Source organism: Sceloporus occidentalis, unplaced genomic scaffold (genome assembly GCF_023333645.1).
Source record: "Sceloporus occidentalis isolate IW3139 unplaced genomic scaffold, rSceOcc1.0.p SCAF_127, whole genome shotgun sequence".
Lineage (NCBI taxonomy): Eukaryota > Metazoa > Chordata > Lepidosauria > Squamata > Phrynosomatidae > Sceloporus > Sceloporus occidentalis.
In genome coordinates, this window is record NW_028317107.1 from 752,634 (window position 1) to 767,538 (window position 14,905).

At 40.9% G+C, this 14,905-nt stretch overlaps 1 protein-coding gene across 1 annotated transcript in view; it reads left to right on the plus strand.

Annotated features, from left to right (window-relative positions):
• Nucleotides 1–12,676, plus strand: part of LOC149281787 (netrin-G2-like) — a 32,666-nt gene extending 19,990 nt beyond the window's left edge. The window contains exons 4-7 of the mRNA XM_089498959.1: nt 628–654; nt 8,812–8,979; nt 11,112–11,246; nt 12,462–12,676. Coding sequence (XP_089355085.1) covers nt 628–654; nt 8,812–8,979; nt 11,112–11,246; nt 12,462–12,676 — 545 coding nt within the window. The remainder of the gene's footprint in view (nt 1–627; nt 655–8,811; nt 8,980–11,111; nt 11,247–12,461) is intronic.
• Nucleotides 12,677–14,905: the final 2,229 nt, after the last annotated feature.

Sequence of the window (14,905 nt, forward strand, 5' to 3'; positions counted from 1 at the left end):
ATATGTCATATTTTGGATTTCTAAAACATCAACTCTTTTAACGAATGTTATTGCGGTTGTTGTTTTTTCCCTGTCCTAAACCTGGTGACCTCCGTGCTATCCAGTTCCTGCGCCTTCCTACGGCTTTTTGGCTTGAATGTCTCACCCTACCATATACTGTACATAACTGGGAACCTTCTGGTTAGTTTCTAGGGGGTCCCTACTTTGACAGCCCATCAGGACTTTGGGACAGCATCTTAATGTTATGTAGATATATTTTTCACCATCAGTTCTGTCCTGGAGGTTCCAGGTGTTACTTGGCCACCTATGGTCTATAGTTGGGGAGCTTGGCTCCACTTTCTAACCACACAATCAACAGTTTTATCCCCCCTGTTTTCAGGTTTAGCCATACCCTTGTTTAAGTTGGCTCCTGAGCTCCCGAATGGAGATGAACAGGAGACCTCTGGTATGCATGCAGGTGGAGTATGCTATAGCTCCACTCCCCATTCTCTATGTGCCAATGGAAGTAATGGCTGCCCACTGAATCTTGTGGGTCACACCACCAGAGTTCCCAGGTATGACTGTGGCCCCTCTGGCATACCAGCTAGCCTCGCGCTTCCCAGCTAATTACTTATTTTTCCCTTCCAGGTGCAGCGGCTGGTTCCGCCTTGGGCAGTGAGTAGATCCCTCTATATCCCATGTCTTGTGTCTTTCCATGGTCATTCCACCACATGCCTCCACCATTCCACCATACCCTCCACCTCCCTCATCACTCTTTGATGTTTTGTTTGTAAGTGTTTTGTGCTCGTAGATAGACTTTGTGCGATTTATCCCACACTCTCCGTCCACCTTGACAGTCTTATTTACCAAGCTCTAGGATTTCTCTCTGAAGACCTCAAAACCGTGGAGATACTTGGACAAATTGCTCCAAGTCTTACAGCATTCAGATGAGTTGAGCTTCTGATGATCTCAATGTCATGTCACGTTTATAACCTGCAAAGTGGGCTTTCCACCAAAAATCGACCAGTCTAAGCAGATGAGGAGCGAGACCCAAATCCTTCATTTTCTAACCTAAAAGCAAGGTTATAAAAAAGGTCTATTCAAATAGTCTTAGGGGTTTCTAAGATTTAGAATGGTAGAATTCTGGGAAATCTGTTGTCATGGAGATATATAATATATAATTATATCATTTTATTCTATTTAGATCATGGGCAGCATCTGTTTGAATATATAATATTAGTGGTGGGCCTGATTTAAGCCATTTTAGACTTCAACATTAGGTGATGTCATAGATCCAGATTTTTAATACACATATGAAAATATATTATTGCTCTAATATGCCATCTGCGTTCCTGTGAAACTTGCTATAATTGACTACACTTTTTTCCAGCTACATCGGGTACATTCCCCCCCCCCATTACTCTATTTTTTCAGACTTCGTGGCTAGAATATCAAGAATTGGTTCCTGTAGGTTTATAGATTCATTTCATATCAGAATTAAATAAGAACGATGTGCGTTTGGAAAGCAATTCTCACGCCTGTTTCTGGAAACCAAATGGTTACTTCACAATATCTACTTCAAAAGTATCAACCGCATTTGTACAGTTTGGGGGAAACACTGTTACAAACCAACAAAGTGTCCCTGTTGTGGAATGATAGACCCTCTCTGCGACTCAAATCCTTGTGCCCCTTTTTCCTGCCCTGATGCCCCTTTTTTCTAGGAGCTCGGAATGTTTGCTGGACATAAGGATATCATAGGGTTCTACAGGTTTTGTAAATTGTGTGAATAAAATACATTATTCGTCTACTAAATGCCTCGTTCAGTTACATAATTAGGCCACAAGGTCTTGTAAAAAGTCTCAGTAAAACCCTTTTTTTAAGTTGGAACGTATAGCATTGGAAAGAGACATACATTAATGACCTCATACGTTTATGACCTCATTCTGTATATGTGTAGGTTCCGAAATGACACGACTGTGGGTGAAGGCTGATCCTTGTATGGTGGGGCTATGAGATGTTGGCTCCTTTGGAGACACTTTCAGCGTGACGAATCTCATTGCTCTGTCTTTGTGTCTCAGTAGTATCATATACACCTATGCCAGAAATCACAACGACCAGAAAATCACAAACCTCCGATTCAAACGCCTACAATGCGGTCGACCAAATTCCCTCCTCTCCAAAAGGTTTGTCGATAGGCGTAGCAGGTTCTTCAGTATTTTCACCTACGGGGCTTCTCTTGCCCCCCCCAATAGAGTAGAAATGGAATTACACTTTGTTGTCGTTATGACTCGATAGTAGAGGGGTAACTGACCTGTCGCTCCCTACCTGGTGTTGGACTTTCATATCCAGAGCCAGGCCAATTCCTATAAAGAAGTCTGCAGTCCAACATCAAGAGAGACCAGGGTTGGTTGCCCCTGGCCTAGTATGTAGAACGATTCTGAAGGTTCAATACACGCTGTACACTTCTAGATGATCTAGAACCCCGGTTTAGGTGCATGTAGCTTGAGAAGCTTCATTATCGAAGGTCGGAGGTGGCCAACTTGTGAATAAAACCTTGTTATCACACATTGGCCATTGTTTGTGTAGTATTTAAAGCCATAGCAGCTGCCATTGCAATTGTGTTTTTATGTTGATCTGTGTTTTTTACACCCTATCATTTTATAATGGCCTTCAGTGGATCCAGTACATCAGATCTCCCATTCCCTTCCTGTTAAGGAGGTCGAGGAGAAAGCAGGTACTCTAAAAACCCATAATCCTTCTCGTTAGTCCCTTGTGCCTTATGTAGTTTAGACATGATCTTGCTCTGTGTCTGTCCTAGCCTTTAAGTGAAATCAGTTTTCTTGATCGTGTTCTTTAACTACCCAGAACTCCTTATTTTATTATCTTTTTTATTTCAAAATTGAGTACATCTAGATCAGCTCAACAGTTCCGCTGGGAACCTTGAAGTAATGGTCCATAGGTGGGGTTTATAAAAAATTATTTATCAAGCAGTGTGGAATTTCTTTTTTATTGCTTTTTTAAGTATTGTTTGTGAAATGCAAGCTATGTCAGTCCTGTTTTTTATCATTATTATTGAGACGCAATGGCTAATTATGTAGATAAGGTCCTATAACAATCTCTTTTCTACTGTGCTACCAATGGTCAATCACAATTAGTAAGACCCAACTTCTCCTATGTTAGCTTTGCTACCAGAGCACACCAGCTCTTCAGGTGCGAACCCTTTGCAGGTGGTCTCACCTTTCTCAAGAAAGTTTCATGACCACACAGAAGGTAGGTCCCCTTTCCCGCTTGGGTCAGGCTTGGAAACCCTACTTAGATGACGTTCCTCAGCTGTTCCTCTGCCTGTACATTAGTTGCACGTTAGACCATGCTTTGGTATGACGGCATATGAAAGTTGTATTTAATTTAAAGCATCCTTCCTCTTTGTAACACCCTTCCAGGGTTTGCCGGGCTAAGCAGCTTCAAATCTTGCTCCATCTGGAGGAATCCCAAGTTGCCTTTTATAAAGGTTACTCATTAAGTTAGAAAAATACCCTTCAAGGTCCTAATCTTAAAACAAATAACTTGATCCCCATTTATTAATCTGGATATGTTTATCTAGACAGTGGAAACACACAATGGTTTCCTACATCATAAACATGATCAACACAAAGCTTGCACACTAATACTTACAGCTAATACAAGAGATGCGGAGCTACCTCCTTCTGGGTCAAGGTTAATTGCTTGCTGCATAGTTCTAGAGGAATTAGCTAATGCACATGTACTAAGATCCAGTAAGATGAATGGATGTACATCTCTAATAGAAAATGTAATGGGCAATCAAGGAATCCATTTACTAAACATTTTCAGGACTGGTCTGTCCAATGGGATATTAGATATTTTTATAAGCCAAAAAATGGCTGTTCTTTGGGGGTTCCCCAGTCCTCGGCATCTAGAGTGCCACGGCCATTGTGTAGGGATATATTCTCAATTAAAAGGATCGGTGGGTGACCAACATCATTTCCGATGACCATTAAAGCCCTTTTTCTCCTGTTTCATTCTGAAATCCGTTTGTTTCAAGCTCCCAGGGTCTCTGCGAGCCCCCCAATGCTGGAGGCTAAACTCCAGCTTCCGGAAATTCCAGAGAAAATCCGAGGTATGTCTGTGTCTGACGGATTCTAGACTAGGTCGCTACATTCGAGCTGAAAGGTCTTTTAGTAGGGTTAGGGTGACCACGTTTACTTTTTGCTATTCACGTATATATATATATATATATATATATATATATATATATATATATATATATATATATATTTCAATAGAGTGTCTGTATAAAATCCAGCTGGGTAGACGCTGGACTCCAGCCACCGGTCCATTTTTCAGCATTTAGCTTTAATAATTCAAGCCGCGTGTCCAAAGATTTGCTGTCTGCCGAAAACCAAACCACATTTTTAAGTCTGTAGAACATGAGGTCCATTAATTCCACATGATGCAAGTTTCTCCAAGCGCAGAATTAGACAATGGATGCTGATATTATGTGGCTCGACCCCTATTTTCTGGTCCCTGAACCCATGTTCCGATGTAACGTGATGTAAAGCTTCACAGCCAAAAACATTGGCGCGTTTTAGAAATTGACTACCTAGAACCTGGAGGCATTCTAGACTAATGAAGGACACGTGGTCGCCCTAATCCATGGGTGTTAATTTAGATGATAGAGTGGGAATGTGTGAATACAGGTGATTTGTGGACGAATAGAAAACTTGGTTTTGGATGAATGTAATCTTAATTTTAAATCCAGATTCTAAAAATCTAAACTCATTTCTTTGGTTTCACGTTCTAGACTAGCCATGAATTGTTCAAAATTTCCCATTTAATTCTACAAATAACGCTTTTTTTGGTATCTTTGAGTAGATAGAAAAATAGAAACAGAAAGCGTCCAGGATGAAATCGTTTGAACCCAGGTGGGGCAGATGTAGGAGATGTGCTGCCCAAGCGTAGACAGCAAGAACGTGGAAAGTTTTGATTATGCATCAAAGTGTCGTCTAGGAATAGAACCCTGACCCAAAAGCCCTTGTTATTTAGTAACACCTTTACTCCGGCACATTGGCGGATTAGGACCCGGGGTCCCTTCTGCCCATGGAGCCCGACGGGGGTGGAAAGAGGCGGTTGACAGGGACAGCTGGCTTTTTTTCACCTGGATAGAAAGTATGGTGGGAGAAAGAAGAGAGAGACAGACATTCCGATTTCTCTCGGTCTGCAGACTCTCTGCCCATCTTCCATTCTCTCTTATCACAGCTGATCAAACGGTAACAACAGACAGAGTTAGGAGGCTGTTACCGTGGAAACGCAGAGCTAGGAATATTGCCCTGAGCTACTGCCACCTGTCCAATGGCATTTAGTAGCCTCGGGGCTGACGCTATTCTACATTGACTTGTAACCGTCCATCTGTGGAATCTGGAACGCAATAAAAGACTTTCTTTCTATTAAAGTGAGATTACCCCTGCAGCCTCTGCCGTGTTCAACACATCCGGCGAATTCTCTTAACCCCTCGCCTGTCAGATGAATAAATCGTTGTCTACGCCCCAAACCGACCCGCCGGGTTTTGTATTCCAGGCCACGTTGAAGCTTAATTAGCATTTTAGCTTTCAAGGGGCAGTTTGGCAAATGATGCCAGAACTGCATTGATTAAAAGAGCGGTTAAGCCAGGATAAAAAATGGCTGTTTTAGAAGATTGCACGCTTTGGGGAAGTTTAAATAGTTTTGTAAAAGTTATGGGACTTGAAAAAGCCGGAAATGAGAGTGGCAGAGAGTCAAAAAAAAAAAAACTACGCACTTTCTATTTCTAGAGCGGCTGCTGATACGCTTACATTAACATGGATTGTCCACCGAAACATTTCGGGGGAAATATTTTGGCCAGGTATATATAGAACGTACAGTTGAGAGAAAATTAACTTTACTTGCTCACTGCCTTCATGACATTATCAATGCCCCCTATGCAAATCAATTAATCTACATAAGAGCACGCATCTGCATATGAGGGTTGGGTGTTGATTTCACTGAATGGCTGGAGATGGCAGACGTCATTACAAATGCAGTAGAGATACTTATTTACGCTCTACGTAAATCTACGCTCTTTGCTCAAGCATTGTTGGGTTGCAAATTTATTGTGTTGTAGATAACACACCTTGTGTTCAGTTCTCCTTTGTGTTTCATACAGCTGCTCCTCCTATACACAAAGAATTGCCTCTGACACTCCCTCTGACACCCTCTCCCAGCAGGAGACTCACCAAGACAGGTACCTACTCAACTCAAAGTCACTCCAATGTGAGGTCTAAGTTGGACCTTAGTTTCTTCTTAGGAGCGCATGCCGATGGATTGTCTTCTGGGTCATTCAGATCCCTCTCTCTTTTAGATGCTAAATACCATGCAAATGTGACCCATTGTCTAAGGGACCCATTATCCTATAGAGGAGGCGACCAATGACTAATTCTTAAAATGATGGTTTGGTCATGCTATGGGTTTTTTGATACCATAGTTGTCCAAGAACCAAATAATATTGAGGTATCTTTCTCAGTGAAAGACTACCCACAATTATAGATATTTTTTCTCTTGTGACGTCATAAGATTTACCTACAGGGTACGCGAATAAGCCTAGTCCAAGAGATATCTGAAACCAAGTTCTTCCAACGTTCTTGTAGACATCTTCTTGGCCTCTTGAGCCTCACAGGAACCCAATGGCCAACCCAGAACCAGTAAATTCCTACAAATCTTCATAGGAATGTTGACGTTCTCCATATTTGATGTGGTCTGCTGGGTTCTGGAACCAGGTTCCGTTTATTAACTCCAAAGTGAACTCCATGAATCCTTAAACTTTGTGTATAGACTCATAACCCTTTCCCAATTACCTGTAATATATATATATATATATTGTCTATGTTGATTACTTAATAAAACTTTAAATGGAATAGGAATATTTTTTTTCTTGGCTTCTAGTCTTAAATAATTGTAAATAGATAATTATCCAGAACTTACTAGCAGGAATTGTTTTATTTTTCACCCAAGCTTCCCCAAAGGGCTCAGTTACTGTTGAACCCACACCGGCCCGTGTCAAAGAGACTCCGGTAAAGGATTCTGAAGGTAAGGGACGTAGATAGATGTCTTTGTGGATATACATTCACGTCCAATGTATATCTACATCTCTATAGTTTTTTGTACCCTTTGAGCACCAGAGGTAAATGAATTGCACTGCTCCAGCATCCAAAGGGTCAATTGATTAAGCATATGGTTTTACTGATTTTAAGAGATTTTTGAGGATTTAAGAGGAGTCCAGCAGGTTGATGGGACCGTATTCTAGAATCTAGATCGTTGTTCTGGACTTAGACAAACAACTTTCTGAACTTTTCAACCTTAGAAATGAAGCAGAGAATAAAACGGCTCCGGGCGCTACGTGGCAGTGCGTTAAAAATGACATTTATAGAGTCAGCGGATCTATGGAACCAATATATCCCCGGCTTTGAGCACCGCAAATCCAAATAAATCTTAAAATCAATATTAAAAAATAAGATGTTGTAACGTTGTTACTAGGATACCGAGACCAATCGTTCTGGGCATCGGGTACCTTCAGGCATGGACATATTTACAGGTGTAAGCAGGAAAAGTTGGCAAAATATGTATTTGATCTATACACTTAGCATTTTTAATTATTTTATATTCGGTGCAGTTTTGTACAATTTCAGGGGAGAACATTTTTTTTTTTTATAATAATTATTTTAAACAGTCCACATACAGAGACTAGCCAAAAACCTGAAATCAGCCCATCTAGACTGGCCATTTTTGATAACATTTATTTAACTTATTTTTTTTTTAGACAGTTTTATGTGCGTGCCGATAATTTTGGAACTGTGTTAGGCTATACCATTTCCTCAGGCTATTCCATGTATCTACTACCCTTTCAAAAGTAATAAAGCTGTCACACAGCCATGAATATATTTAACGGTGCTATTTTTTTGTAAAATCCAATTTCCAAGAAAAACAACACAAAGAAGCAGCCCATTTGGTGAGTGTTGGGAAATAGAGGACTAACGTCATATGTTTTTACTCCATATCATCTCCCTGTCCTCCGCATGCTATCTCATCTCATTTTCATTGTCCATCTGTCCTGCAATCTCATTGTCAGTGCTTGGGGGTGATTCTAGGGTAGGGTAAATTGAAAAGCTTGTGAAGAAGAGACCTCCGAGGCCCCAAAAGCTTATATAACTTTCTATGTTGGTGCCATAAAAAGGTATCAGCTCCGTTTTCTCTCTCTCTGGTCATATCCATTTTTTTTGTTATTGTCCCTCTTGTAAATAGGATCGGGATTAGAATCTATAGCATAATATATAACTATTATCCAGCAATCACCATAACATACATATAGATTTATATATATATGATCCTCCATTTATATATAATACCTTCTGGAAATGTATTTATAGGCTAGAGGAGATCAAGCGTCTTCCTGAATATATTGTAGATCCCATGACCTCTACTAAACATAGAAGTCTGCCCTCCGGCTACGCCGGTGGGAGATTGACGCTTACTAGTGAGGAAATCACTCTGCCGGTAACATTGTTCCTAGCCCTCGGCAAGGCCACGAACCGGTAGCCGGCCTCTCCAGAGGAGAACGTTGCTGTTCTGAGATACATTGGAACATTCTAAACTCCAAGAACATTTCTTGGTGCTCCTCAAGCAACATTGTATCCCTGACAGCGGAGGCCCGGGAATATCAGGAGCATTTTAGATGGGTGATTGGAGTTGATGGAGTTGGTGGGGGGTTTTTTTTCTCCATCTTACGTGTTTTCTCTCCGTCCTCAGACTGCGAGTGTTACGGACACTCTAACCGCTGCAGTTATATCGACTTCCTGAATGTGGTGACCTGCGTCAGCTGCAAACACAACACTCGGGGTCAGCATTGTCAGTACTGCCGGCTCGGCTATTACCGGAATGTCTCTGCCGAGCTGGACGACGAGAATGTCTGCATAGGTGAGTCAGAAGAAGACCTTAAGGTCTTGGCGAAAGGTCTTGTTTAGAAGGAACACAACCTGCCCAACTTCCAGCTCTTCTCATGACCCCCACTCTGGCCTAAGGAGTGCCTCGGGGTATCCTACCAATGACCTACTCTTACTAAGTACAAGAGGATGGGACATTTTTTAATAAAAACACGATAATCACTGAAAATTGAGCTTTAGCTTTAAGTTTGGAAGCAGGGCCTGGTGATGGAACCTGGTAACAGCAGAAGATACATTTTTGTGTAATTACACAGCTTATTATCATTATTTATTGTTTCATGTAGCGCCTTCATGTTCTGTAGCGCTGTACAATGGGTAAACAGGACAGAACAAGTAGTCTATAACATAACAGTTTGATTTACAGAGACAACAGTCGAGGAGGACCTTGATCAAATGAGCTTACAATCTAGAGCTTCACCAAATGGTTATAGTTGGGCATTTCTTTTTGGCCTACAATGAAAATTGCCCCCGCTTCCAGTCCATAAGAGGAACGTAGGGTTAGACAAGTTCAAGAAAGTTGGGGAAGGGTAAAAGATGGGAAAGGAACGTGGACGTTGAGGTGGGGAGACCCTCTGTCCTGCTTCTTCTACCAAAAACAAGAACTCTACAGGGCTGCTCTATAAGAGGCAAATACCGTCATATGCAATACTAATAATGATGATATTTAACGTGTACCCTGCTTTGATTATTTTCCAAATATGAGATTAGAGAGAAGAGATGTCTGGACGCTCAAAAAAAACCAAAAAACCCACCGCTCCTCATGATAGGCGCCTGGAACCACGTTTATTTTTGGAATCTTGCTGCATGAAATAATAAACCATGAGAATTCCGACAGAGCGATAGGGTTCCTCCGCCTGCTCTGCGTGACTCGTATTATTAAGTCAGTTCTAATAAGTGTCCCCGCTGTCATGGGACCGAGAATAATTCACTCACTACTGTACGAGGAGAGGTCTTAAATGCATTAGATTCCTCGCATCACACCGGGGCGAGCGGAGACTCACTCCGCTGAGTAACAGGTCACAATTCTTTGGTAATTTGATTAAAATGAACCGTTTGCTTGTTCTCTGCTGCCAAAGCCTCTCCGTGGACTGGAATTCAGCTGAATATAACTTCAATACATTATCCTTACACCGAATTAGTGGTCGGCGCACCATCGAGCAGATTCAGATCCTTCTGGCACCACTAGCAGAAAGCGGCTAATGGGGCAATTTGTTTCCCAAAGAGTATTTTTTTAAACCATTGACCAATTTCATTTTTATTATTAGCTGCAATTATTTATTTTTTTAAGGAAAAAAGGGAATTTGATGGCAGATCTACCCCATTCGGCCCCAATCTAGTCTCCCGTTTCTACTCAAACCTTAATCAGTCGTTGGTCTCGTCTTAGACAAGAGATCCATATGCATGTCTATATGCCTGTCCCTGCTTCTGCTGGGGGGCTGTTCCACCTCTCTACCACCCTCTTAGTAAAGTAAATCTTCCTTACATTATATTTAAACCACTGACCTTCTACTTTTCAATATCGACCCTTTGTTCTCCTCCTAATTCAGTAGATATGAGTGAGGAACACTTTTTTATCCATTATTTTGGTAGTTGGGGAGAAATGTATCTTCTCTGTTTTAATATGATGCATGTATTAGCCTTAAATTCATTTGACATACTCAGTTGAAATCCCATCAGTTGCTCTTGTCTGGAACCATCCTTGATCTCTAATTGGCTGCCTTGTCAGCCAATGACCTGAGGCAATATCTATGATGCTATTTTACAGTTTCGGGAGCTGATGATGTCATGCAAAGCAATAATGTTGCATACTGTCAGTGGACAAATGGTAATGAGTCTAATTGTGTAGCTGACACGATGTCTCTAATAAATGCTACATATCATTAAACTGATTTATATAAATATCTTTTTACATTCTCTTATATTTCAGCTTTTAAATGATTTTTTTTTATTACGGTAATTTTGTCTTTGATTTACTAGCTAAAAAAAAAACTATTTTTATATAGATGACGCTGATCAATATCCTGTAAGTAGAGAAGACCTTCATTGACATGTACGGTATCTGTAATAAAGTGAAGCTGCCTTGAGTGACCTTGAATGTCCTTGCAGAATGTAATTGTAACCAGCTGGGATCTCTGCACGATCGATGCAACGATACGGGCCACTGCGAGTGCAGAACCGGATCCGCCGGGCCCAAGTGTGACGATTGCCTGCCCGGGTACCACTGGAAACAGGGCTGCAAACGTAAGTAGGAACGCGGTGGGGGAGGCAAGTTGACCTTTTGGCTCCAACTTCCCATTGAAGACCTCAGCGTGGACCAAAAAAGATCAGACTTTTCCTCGTTTGCCAGGGATGGAAGGAGAAGGAGAACAAGATTGGGGGCCAAGTGATCTCCCCAATCTGTAGTTGATGATGAAAGAATGATAAACCTCAGGCTCCTAGATAAAGATAAAAGGAACCTCAGAGATAGGGCCAGAGATGAGAATTATCACTCTTGCCCCATGACGGTCAAGCTGTCAGTCAATGATCCGTGTCACATCATAGAATGGTCTACTGGATGTTTGGTCTTTGTAGGCTATGGCCAGACCAGATCAGGTAGTCAATCTAATCCCCCATTTCAGATAGTTAGATCATATTAACGCAGGGAAAGCGTAGCTGCCCCGACGCGTTTCGACCTGTAATCCTTGTTCCGAGGTTGATAATTGGCATGCGTCCAAGGAGCAAAATGATAAATACGGCTGCCCTATATACATTATTCTGAAGATAGACGTAGATCTGTCAATGTGTAAAAGATCCGGTTAACGCGAAGATATAAATACAAGTGTTTTATACGTAACGCCCTCCTTCCTTCCGAGTTAAAAGATTGGAGAGCCGACTTTTACTGCCGAATGATTAAATAATGCAGGCACATTAAATCTGCCCAGATTTCAGGATGACCTTTGCTCTGGGTATGTAAGGAGCATTTGAATTACTTTCGCCTAATTTAACGGATTTTAAATAGGACGCCGTTCAGCCTGTGGTATAATAGATTCCAGGAACAGAGCGAAACCGGGAGTTAAATTAGAAAAAGAGGGTGGAATTAATGTACGTAGGGAGAGGGAGAGAGAATATTCAGATGTGTTAAAGACAGACCCCCCCCCAAAAAAAAAAATGTAAAAAAAATATTAAATATCATATTCAATTTATTAATGTAACCATAAAGTATTTCAATAAAAAAAAATCTAAAGTAACTTAAAAAACGGTGAATTTAAAATGATAAAGGGGCAATTTTGTATGGAACGATCATAATTTCTTCTGTTTAGTTGTAAAATGTTGAGTCATTTTTTTAAGTTAAAATTATATATTTTTTTTTTACTGATTTTAAAGTTTATTTAGTTGTATAGAATTTTTTGGTAACTTTCGGCTTCACACGACTGACGATTTATCGATTTAACGATTTTTGTTTCCCCCCCCCACCAGCCAACGTATGTGACGAAGAGCTTCTGATCTGCCACAATGGCGGAACTTGCCACCACGGACAGAAATGTATTTGCCCCGCCGGCTTCAAAGGAGCACTGTGCCAGGATGCTAAATGTGACTCCACCCACAGGAACTGTGACTCCGCCTCCAGCACTGTGGTCAGCTCGGCGCTTCTTCTCGTTTGCACACTTTTGATGAGCACGGTAGACGGTTAAAGCCCTGAACGTCATAGGCTGAGCACACCGCAGGAGCTGTGTCTACGTATCAGTCAATCTTCCTGTTACAGAGCACTAGATAGTCAAGAGGGGGGCAGTTGATGTCTGATGGTAACTCAACTTCTGCAGTGCCTTATTGCCTTGTTACAAGGGACATTGGGAGAGCTTGTAAAAGCACACTGGCGTCACTGGCAGCCATGTGCAAAACAGTGCCATTAAGTTGGCTCTCAGGTGGAAGAGTCTCTCCCCCTCTCCAGAAAATCATGGTGTGATGATAGCCAGCTATATTTTGGACTGGCTCCGCCAAGGGCACTACCTACACCCATCTACGGACTCCGACAGATGGACGTTGGAGCGATCACCAGCTGCTGGTCAATGCTTTTAGGCAAGAAGGTGGTCATAATTAGCCTACCTCTCTTTAGTATAAACAGGGGGCACGTGGTGGACAAAGACAATGCTTAACAAGAAAGGGGGTCATCTCCACACCTCATTGGAGTCCCAGCGTGGAGACCGGACCCCGTGCCAAAAACAAGGACTGCACATATACATATAAATATATAGAAAGAAAACGTATAGGATTTCGGCGGTGGGATTCCGAGCGCGTCCATGCGGAGGCAGGCATCCGAACTAAAAAAAAATCTTTGGCTATGACTGTTTCTGCGATGGGAATTTGCTGCCTTTTAAATTATTTGGTATATTTACCACATTTCACAGAGTTCTTTCTTAATGTGCAGTCCCACTTCCTAGTCGCCACCAAGCTTCATCCAAGTAAATAAATATATATTTATATATATGATATATAAATATATTTATATTTATAATATATAAATATATTTATATATATATTGTATATAAACATATATAAATATATTTATATATACCTATATAAGCAACTCCCACTTCTGAGGATATTTTCTGCATTCCGACACAATCTGATAGAATACATTTTTTTTTTCTGTTTCCTGGAGGTTCTACGAAAATGAAATATTAAAATCACATTCACTGTGACATATCCCAAATCATCATCAACATAAGGTTATGATGCCTTGTCCTCTATGGCAACTAAAGTGTTAACTGGGACTGGGACAAATATAAAACGCTCACTTTAAAGGCACAGGGCAGGGAAAGAGGAAATATGTTATATCAGAAAATAAAAAAATATTGATTATATTGTATATTGAAAAGAATTTTTCTTTTGTAGAGAATTATTTTTGTTTCGATTTAAATGTTATATTACGGATCAGAGAGACGGCTTTATCCTGAAGACCTGGAAACGATGAAAAATAATCAAAGTAAAAAAAAAGAATTGTGTATTAACAAATGCTCTTTGTCTGATGGCTCTTAATTATGTCGATATGTTCCAATATTTAACTCTTCGGTGACCAATGAATTCTTACACCGGGCGTACAAGACTCTGGGCTTGTAGGGCCTCTGAGCGAAAACAATAAGGCATTTTTCCCCAAAATCTTTCACTTATTCCTAAATACATCCCAATTTAAGCCCACAGCCTTTAATAAAAATTGTCGTTAAGGCAATGCAGTGATAAATAAAATTAAGTAAATATACATTTATTTTTAAACGTAATAGTGATGTAATAATATGAAACGTGCGTGTTAAATATTTTCATATGCTTGCTGGATTGCAAGCGGATGTATAGATCAAGAGAAAAATAAATCTCAATATCGTATCCTGATTGATGCGGTAATAAGGAGTAAACCAGCCCGACAAGAACCTCTTAATTAAGGGAATAAAGCGCCCTCTGCTGGCCGAACCAGCTTCTCATCGAAATCTTTACAAGATTTATTTCCCATTGGGGGCTGCCTAGGGGCTCTGCCACCAAATGTGTGGAAACTTTGCATTATGGGACATTGTCACCTTCACAAAATTACCTATAGCCTGTGTAGGTTGGACGTTCATCTTATGGCTACCGAGATGGACAGCAGCCTGTGGCAGAACCAGCATTACCTGATCAATTTCTCACCCTGCTCCCTATCCTACAGCAGGTTCTCTGACAACAATCAGTAACCTAATAACAGGGGACAGAGCTTAACAGGGAGGAATAGTCATGAAGACCCCGAAAACAAGGAATTCTATACCCAAAAAAGGTTTCTAATATGTAAATACTTATTATTTTAATCTGTAAACACAGCTGCATATATGTATTGAGCTGAACCACAAAATGCAAAGGGGGAGAAGCAACAGATTTGGGGGGAAAAAAACAGCCTTAGA